At 30.1% G+C, this 9971-nt stretch overlaps 1 protein-coding gene across 1 annotated transcript in view; it reads left to right on the top strand.

The window, feature by feature from the left end:
* The first annotated feature begins 676 nt into the window (after positions 1–676).
* LOC114325135 (succinate dehydrogenase [ubiquinone] iron-sulfur subunit, mitochondrial) overlaps positions 677–9971 on the top strand; it is a 55503-nt gene continuing 46208 nt past the window's right edge. Inside the window, exons 1-2 of the mRNA XM_050650027.1 lie at positions 677–899; positions 7052–7356. Of these exons, the coding sequence (XP_050505984.1) occupies positions 849–899; positions 7052–7356 (356 nt within the window). The 5' untranslated portion in view covers positions 677–848. The remainder of the gene's footprint in view (positions 900–7051; positions 7357–9971) is intronic.

The raw sequence follows: 9971 nt of genomic DNA, 5'->3' as shown, positions 1-9971 counted from the left end.
ATGCAATCTTAAGATTCGATTTTAGCAATAAATTAGCTGTTAAATAATTTTTCCCAAAAATGGTATTTTTTCGATAATTTTCCCAGACTATCAACAAAATCCAAGAAACCGAAGCGCCAACCCAAATTCTGAGCAGTCTCAACATAATAAGGTTAATATCCCCAAGAATCGCGCGGTGTCGAAATGAAATTGCGACTGTCGAAATGAATTAGAATCAGGCCCCAGGGCCTGGATTCCGTGCACTGTAGATATCTACATGTCGCTTTCTATCGATGTCAATTTTCGTAAAAATATTTGAATTTTAGCTTTAATTGAATTATTTTCTAGTTTTGCTAGGTTATACTCTTATTGATGCTGAAGTGAGACTTAGTAAAACAAGAAAATATTTGAATTAAAACTAAAAATTCAAATATATTGACATTAATAGAAAGCGATATGCGCAGTGTCAATATATTTTAATTTTTAGTTTTAATTCAAATATTTTCTTGTTTTACTAAGTCTCACTTCAGCATCAATTAGAGTATAACCTAGTAAAACTAGAAAATAATTCAATTAAAGCTAAAATTCAAATATTTTTACGAAAATTGACATCGATAGAAAGCGACATGTAGATATCTACAGTGCACGGAATCCAGGCAGGGCCAAGATTATTATAAGTCGACTGTCGACTTCCATAGTATTTGACATAACTCATCTGTCATCTGTCACTGGTCTGAGTGTCTGTGTCCGAGAAGAAAAGTATTTTATTTTTTTTTAAAGAAAGTCAAGTCATTAAGATAAAATTTGTTAATGATTGTCTATAAATCTGGCATTCATTGTTGACCACTTTCTTATTTAAACATTGTACAATGTCTAGAGAAATGCAGTTATTCCGATTATGGAAAGGGAGGTTAGCACAAGTAAGTCACGGAAATATTTTTTATTATATAATAATATTAATCTTATATCATCAGCATAGAAATAGCTTTAATTTTAAAGGTAGATTGGAAATGGAGTTTATATAAATAAAGAACATTGTTGGTCCCAATATAGACCCTTGAGGGACTCCACATATCATGTCTTCTGCCATACTAAGCACATTATTACAGAGCATTTTTTGTATTCTGCCAGTCAAATAATAATCCCTCAGCCATACTAAGGACATACTAGTTATACCATATTGTCAGAGTACAGTGGAACCCCAATAACCTTCGATAACCCGGAAGTCCGGCTAACCAGGACTGATTTTCGTCAGACAAAACAAACATTTTTTCACTTTGACTGAGTTTTTACTAAGAAATAAACAATACTGTATACAACTGTACATAATTTAAATGTACCTACTGTGCATTTGTATTGCATGTTTGTGCAATTATAATGGAGTTTATCTGTAGGTATACTGCATTTTATTAATTTTTACTATACACGGATTTTCGATAACCTGGATCGGCTGCAGTCCCGTTTAATCCGACTTATCGAGGTTCCACTGTACTGAGATAAGTAACTCATGGTTAATCAAAAGCTTTTTGTAAATCTAGTACTACAAATACACAGCTTAATCCTTTGTCTAAGTTGCTATATACCTACATCTGTAATCAAGTCAGTGGCTGGTGATACTGTGCTGGAATTATGTCTGAAACCATATTGTCTATTAAACCAGGCGCCAGTTGTATTCAAGGAGTTTATGATTCGAAGATTTACATATCGCCTGGTGAGAACAGTAGTGACGAAACTTCAAAATGAACATTTGGAGATAATCGTATTTGAAGTTTTGATGAAACTGCTTAACAGTATAACTGACTAATAGGTAATCATTTTGCAGAATTTTCTAATAATATGGGTTCTAGATATGTAAACCAATTAGTAGAAGTAATTTTATTTGAAGAAAAGATGGATATTGTATTTATTTTTGATTTTTTTTTCTGTGTTACGCCATTATTGCATTATCGAGGATGTTTAATTTGATGTTTCGCCACTATACTTTACTACTACTATACTACAACAGTTTAGTTTCTGTTTTAAATAATTAAAAAAATTACTTTTAAAAATAAATTAAACGCATCAAATAAAATATTTTATTGTACACACAAGTTATTCGCAAAATGAAACTAAAGTACAATAGAAAAATACCAAAATAACATCTTAAGTAATAATTATGAAGACGATAAACATGATAAAAGATAAAAAGTAAGCAAAAGAACTATGAATAGTAAAATTAAATTCATCATTTCACTCACGTATGTTTTGTATTTCAAACTACTAAAGAAATGATTGTGGGTAGAAGGAATTGATTTATTTTGTAAGACTTCTTTTTGGAAATAAATATTGGTTCTCGATAGTGTGGAATTAAACAATACTGATCCAAAGTGGATAGACGCTTTCTTGATTTGCTATTTCTAAGTACCTAAGAACGATTGAAACTGAGTTTCTCTGTAAGAAGTTTTATAAAAAAAACACAAAAGCAAAAACAACCACAGAGACAAAAGTGCTCATTCGCCGCTATTGCACATTGTACTACTATCTTTAACCCGCGAGTAGTCACGCGGTGAGATAGAATCTCAATTTTTATCCTTTTTCGCGATAACTTGATGAAAACTTTTGCAATTTTGAAAAAATTTCGTAAGTGCCTCGAGAAATGGTGTAGTAATGCGTAGGCATTTTTTTTCTTCTTCTTTTTGTGGAATTTATGGCTTTGGGGAGAGCCAATTAGCTTTAACCCGCGAGTAGTCGCACCGTTAGATAGAATCTCACATTTCATCCTTTTTCGTAATACAGTGAAACCTGTCAGTAACGGCCACTAAAAACGAAAGAACTATTGGCCGATATAGAAAGGTGACCGCTATTGCCAGTTTTTGTAGTATACATATATTTGGGAAATTTTTAAAACTGGCTGTTAGGACAGGTGGCCGTTAACACAGGTTTTACTGTACAGTAAAATTTGTCAGTAACAGCCACTAAAAATGAAAGAACTATTGGCCGATATAGAAAGGTGGATGGTATTGCCAGTTTTTGTAGTCTACATATAATTGGTTTGGGAAATTTTTAAACTGGCCGTTAGGATAGGTGGTCGATGTTGGCAGGTGGGCGTTAACACAGGTTTTTTAATAAAATTGTTAAAAATATATATTTTCAATATAAAAAGTAGATAAAAATAGTACAAAGTAAAAATTTGTTGTAAATTCATATTTTGAGATAGAATCTCACATGCGACTATCGACGTTACAGAAGTGAGCGCGACTACTCCCGGGTTAATAAAATATCTAATATTTCAAATACATGCTGGCACAGCGTAATTACAGATTCGCCAGTATTGATATAAAGTTTGGTGTGCTTTCGTCGTGAATGCATTAAAATATTTGACAAATTCACAATACCATAAAGACTTGTAGGCGCCCTCTAGTAATAAGGAAATTAAATAATTGTTAGCCGATATTGCACATAAAAGAGGGCATATTTAGACGTTGATTGATGGTCTTAACTCAAAAACGCTGATTTTCGTGTTTCGCCACTATTGTTCTCACCAGGCGATTTGATTCCAATATTTTTGACATAGCTGTTAAGAGAGATATTGGCCGATAACTTCCCGGCTGTTTTAAGTCTCCTGCCTTATTAAAGTGGTATCACTATTGCCATTTTTATAGTGTTTGGTATTATTTCAGTGACAAGAGAAAGGTTAACTAATTTAGTTATTTATCTATCTATCCATCTATCTAGTTATGATCAGTAGAAACTCCTTCTCAAACTCCCTGATAATATCAACACCGAAGCCATCTCAGCCAGGAGATTTTCCTTTCTTTAGTTTTGTTATGATCTCTTGAACATTAATTTCTAAGACTTGTTGCCATTCAAATATATATTCTTTTGGCAATACATTTATCGGAGTGCTTGTTGAAGGTGTTACGTTCTTTGACAGAGATTTTCCTGCTTGTGAAAAATATTTGTTTAATTGGTTTGATAGGTCCTCCCTCAGGTTTATTATATATAGAGTTCTGATAGTGTAGTTCATGTATTGTTATTGGTTTTTGTTTGTATTTTCGGCATTATGAATAAGTGGTTGATAGATATTGTTTTTTTTACTATTGCCTTGTGCCTCTGATAATTAATTCGAGAAATAGTCTTTTTTTACTTTGTCCACTGCTTTCAGTGGTTCATTTTGCACTGACTTGACTTGACTAAGCATCTTGTAAGAACTTACTATTTGGGAATTGTCTATGCCTTCAATGAAAATCTCTTTTTAAAACAAGATTATGTAATATGACGTTAAACCAAGGTACACTTTTTTGTCGAAATCGATTTTTAATTGTTTTTGTATTAAGATTATTCAGATAAACCCGTGATATTTCATCACACAAAGAATCAGGTTTATTCCAAATTTGATTTTGCAAGCAGTATATTTCATTTTTGAATTTCAGTTTGTTTAAAGTTGTTACTGTATAATACTTGTCAGTGGTTATAAATGATGTGTTTTTTACTTTTAATAGCTGCAGTTCATGATCACCGAAACCTTCATCTACTATATTTAACATTGCATCAAAGTTTAAGGTGTTCATCATCACATTAATCAATACAGGTAGCCAAATGATTGGTGATACTGGTAGGGGTTAGTTTTATTTAATATACTAAAACCGTTTGACACAATTGTTTGACAAATTAATTTTTGTGGGATACATACTCTCTTGAATAAGGTCTATGTTAAAGTCACCTAGTATCCAAACTGAAATTTTTTTATTCACAAATATGTTTAGTGCTGTATCCAGTGTGTCAAAAATTGCATTGCAGTAGAATGATATACTCCACCCACTATAATACTTCTATCAATCTGTAAAAATAACATTAAACACTTTTTATTATATCTGTAGACTTCTGAGTAGTTCTGAGTACTCATAACAGCCTTTAACAAATAACCCTACCCCACCATCTTCTTTATCCCTATAAACAAAAACTGAACTATAACCGTTCACATTAAAATATAGCGTTCACCCGCTCTCAGCGAATGTTTGACCACTACAATTGAATCGGACATATTTAACTTAACAACTAACGTTTCAAAGTTCAATGTCTTATTTCTCAAAGACTAAACATTCAGGTAGAGTATGTTAAACTCAGTACTATTATTACACTGTACTTTCTCCAGTTTAAATTTTATTTGCAATTTACAATCATTATCCATTTTACTAGCGTATTTTCCACTTTACTGTAATGTTCAAGCAATAATATTAAAGATTTTAAAAAATATTCTCATTGTGGATGTAAATTGGCTCAGAATCGTCAGTTTTTCTTACATATACCCTACCATTTTTTGTCCAACAGTATTTGTATTTCCTTTCCTTTTTAAAACCTTTTTATATACCTACTTGGCTTGGTTGGTGTCACGGACTCTACAAATTTTATAATCCATTTTAAAAATAGTTCTAGGCTACCTAGACACCTGAAATTTTCAGGATAGCTTAGAACTAGCTAACAATCCAATAGTTTACTCCTATTATACAGGGTGATTAATAATTAGTGGGGTGAAGCTCCGTAGATCCGTTATAGTAATGTATAGCGATAAAACTTAATAACAAAAATTGTAGCGAACTTTGAGCTTCACATTACAAAATTAGTTAGAATGTTACAGGGTGTTCGATAACATAGTGGCAGACCAACCATATGTTTTTTTAAATAGAAAACCCTGTATTATATTTTATATTCGAAATCTTCGTAACTTTTCGATTACAAAAATATAAAGGTTTGGTATGTTATACGGGGTATTTACAAAGTTATAACCAATTTTATATGAAAATCGTAACAAGTTTAACTACCTGTATAAATAAAAGCAAGCACAAGGTCAATGGTTTATTGACGTCATATTTTTTATTTATTGTCAAAATTTTCGAAAATGGTTATTTTGCTAATTTTCTTTATATTGAATACAGGGTGAGTCAAAACGCAAGTACATTATTTTCTCAGTAATTTTAAATAGAGCACCCTGTATTTTATATCATTATCGAAAAGTACCATTACCATACTATAATAATTTTTGTATAACATTCCCTATGCGTAAATTTATTAGTTTTCGAGATAATATCATTTTCAGCGCAAAATTTTTAATAATTAGGGGTCTAAATCTTTCCAAATTTTAGGTAAGCCATGACTGAATAATTGTCTAAAACTTACAATTTACGATTGCTGATTATCAATCTGTAATCAAAGTTGGCTACAATTTTTGTTATTAACTTTTATTGCTATCTATTACTTATAACGGATTTACAAAGCTTTACCCCACTGACCAATCACACTGTATGGATAAATCGATTTTTTTTATTTCAAACTATTTTTAAAATGTGACTAATGCAATGATATTTTAAAGTTAAAATACGTTAATAAATTGATATCTACAAATTGATGTTGCCCCAGTGGCATTAGACTGCAGATCGAGAGGTCCCCAGTTGGAACCCGGTTGTTGCGTATCTTTTTTTAATTTTTTTAATAAATAATTAAAAGTTTATATACTTAAAATTATATATACCATTTTAAACAACCGTGGTATTATAAAAAATACTATTTTATACTAGTGTAATTTTTGGAATCATAATTATAAACAACAGTTAATACACCTACTAAAAATCATATTTTATAAGTTAATTATTCTTTCCAAACATGTTGTGTCCTATATGTACAATAACAAAACCGTGATATTATAAAAAGTACTTTTTTATTAGAGTGTAATTTTTGGAATTTTAAGCATGTTATCGTTAAATCGTTTATCGTTAAATTATTTTATATTCTTGCCTATAAATAATAAAAAGGTTTTAAGTATTATAAAAAAGTTCTTTTTTATAAAAGTGTAATTATTTAATTTATATGCCATGTTAAATAGTAAGTTTCTGTTTGTAAAGGTGAGCTGCTCACCTTAAATAATTAATGTTCTTGTATGAATAATTTTTTATCAATAAAATATATAAACTACAGATAGATGGAAGAATGCCGATTAAAAATTAAGATCTATAAAAGTATCAACCAAAAATTATGATTTGGGTTTAAAAAAGACCCCGGCCAGTCCGATGAAGGTTTAAAAAATATAAAATTTCAGGTTCGTCTTATTCACGTTGCCGCAACTTCAAACGCCGCTGCAGCTGAAGCAAAACGAGCCGAGAAGCCAGCTAGACCAAAAACGTTTGCCATTTATCGTTGGAATCCAGACAAACCTGACACTAAACCTTATATGCAAGAGTACACAGTTGATTTGAATTCTTGTGGACCTATGGTTCTAGATGCTCTCATTAAAATTAAAAACGAGGTAGACCCTACTTTAACCTTTAGAAGATCTTGTCGTGAAGGCATTTGTGGATCTTGTGCTATGAATATCGGTGGTGTAAATACCTTAGCCTGTATCAGGTTTGTTATTATTTTTTTTAACTTAAGAATAAGGGCCGTTCCCTTTCAAAACTTTTTGATCTCCGATTTGTCTGAAACTTGGTGTATAGCTTCTGCGGAACGTAAAAATAAGCTCAAGCTAAAGCATTTAAGCCCGAACAGTCTTCTTCTTTTTTTCTCAAAATATCATTTTTTAGCGATTTTGCAGTCATTTGGTATTTATTTAAACACATTTGCACATTTTATCATAAAGTAATAGCGAGAAAAACAATGTTTTAATAGAAGGGACTCAAAAATGTCATTATAAGGCATTATAGCAAGATATTTTGATTCAAAGGCAAGTTTTTGATCAAATTTTAGTGTAGAAAACATTACTGTTTTTTACATTTTCCTCCATTCCCAAAATACATCATCTTTGATTTGGCTAAAAATTTGCCCACATTATAGCCAAACTACAGGACTTTGACTGGTTAAAAGGATTTTTATAGTTTTACAATACAAAAAAAGTTATATGCACTTAACCACTAAAGTTCTGTGTTTTGGCTATACAGGGTATTTGGTAAAGAATGGGCCATAGCTTAACCTTAGATTCCCGAGGTTAAAGTAGGTCGATTTAAGCTAACTTACCTTAGTACAAAAGTTGATAATAACCGAACTACAGGGTGTCACAATTAAACGTTGACGTATGTGGACAAATTTTCAGCCAAATCAAAGGTGATGTATTTTGGGAATGGAGGAAGATGTAAAAAACGGTGTTTTAACGTTTTCTACGCTAAAATTTAATAAAAAACTTGTTTTTAAATCAAAATACATAACTTGTTATAATGCGTTATAATGACATTTTTGAGTCCCTTCTATTAAAAAATTATTTTTTTCATTGATACTTTATGATATAACACACAAATTTGTTTAAATAAATACCAAATCACTGTAAAATCGCTACAAATGATATTTTAAGAAAAAAAAAAGAAGAAGACTGTTCGGGCTTAAATGCTTCAGCTTGAGCTTATTTTTACGTTTCACAGAAGCTATAAACCAAGTTTCAGACAAATTGGAGATCCAAAAGTTTATGTCTCAGTGATTTGACATAGAATGTACCATAAACATGAAGATTATTTTAACATTATTGCCTTTTAATTATGTTTATATTATATTGCACTAATTAGTACTGGTCTAGGAATTCAATTAATAGTATATCTCTACTTCAATATAAAAGAGTCACAAACAAAAATCACAGTTTTTACAGAGGAGCTACGCAAACACAAAGTTTTGACTTTTATTTTTGGTTCATTTCTCTATTATTTTATATCACTTATATGCAAATTAAATATTGTTAGAAAGGTAAATTTAAACTGTATTTGATATTATATTGAAATACAGCGTAAGAATTTGTCTGAAACGAATATTAGCATATTATATCTCTTTTGTGTAAAAAATATTTGTTATGGCATGATAAGTATTTAAAATAAAAGGACACACACCAAAGAAACAAACATTTTAATCACTTTTTTTGTCATTAATTTATGTAGATTTTATTAAAATTCTTACAAAAAAAGATGACAATCTCAGTCATTGACCTCTAAAACATAATAAAAGTCTGTAGGTATCTTAAATTATAATAGTTAAAAATAACTTTAAAAAGAGTAAACGCTGTAGTTGGCTGTATACCTTCGATAAGACAACATACAATGAAGTAAACACTTCTGTTGTCAGTATACAGGGTGTCTGCGTAACTTGGAACCATATGGGAAACTTTTTTAATATCAATTTTACGAAAAAAGTCATTCTTTATAAAGTGCTCTGCATAGTCTAAAACCTAAGATGCAATCATCAGATATCAAATTTTGTCAACAGTATACGAGGTATGTCAAAAAATATGAATTTCACTCAAGAGCAAACTACGTTTATATTTCAAAATATCAAAAAAATTTATTATGAAAAGTTATTTGTAATTAAAAACCATATTCAAATATGCAATAACAGCCTTCTACTTAAAAAAAAAATCAGAAATTTTCCTAAATTACCGATTCCAACATCATTTTTATTAATGTTATTCTGAAACTATTTTCTTGTGGCATTTTTACAATTTTAACTATTTATAATGGGAAATAAGCAACTCATAAATATTGGCAATATAATTTTAAAGTCTTCTACTTTAAAATGTATCATATTATGTGTCTGAATTGCCGATATAAATGAGTCAAATTAAATAAATTATTAGAAGAATTTTTTTACTAAGCAACAACATTTTTGTTTATGTTAATAGTATTTTGTATTTTGGCAACGGCGCCCGATTTGGGCGTCGAAACGTTAATAAAAATCATTTTTTAATAATATTGTGGCTTATTTCCCATTATAAATAGTTAAAATCATTTTTATGTATTAGACATGTAATAACTCTTTTATTAATAATTTTAGGAAAAAAAGTTATTCTTCATAAAAATCTGTGCATGGTCTAAACCTCAAGATGCAACCATCAGTTATCCAAGTTTGTTAATTTTATACGAGGTGTGTCAAATAATATGAATTTAGAAAGAATTTCTAAATTCTCCTCGAATTAAGTTTATTTGTGAAGAAACTTTCTTTTTAAAAACTTTATTTTAAAATACATATATATAATATCGACCCATGCAACG

The sequence above is a fragment of the Diabrotica virgifera genome, chromosome 4 (assembly GCF_917563875.1).
Source record: "Diabrotica virgifera virgifera chromosome 4, PGI_DIABVI_V3a".
Taxonomy (NCBI): domain Eukaryota; kingdom Metazoa; phylum Arthropoda; class Insecta; order Coleoptera; family Chrysomelidae; genus Diabrotica; species Diabrotica virgifera.
The sequence above is the reverse complement of the archived record's forward strand: the minus strand, read 5'-3'. Positions and strand labels throughout refer to the sequence as shown.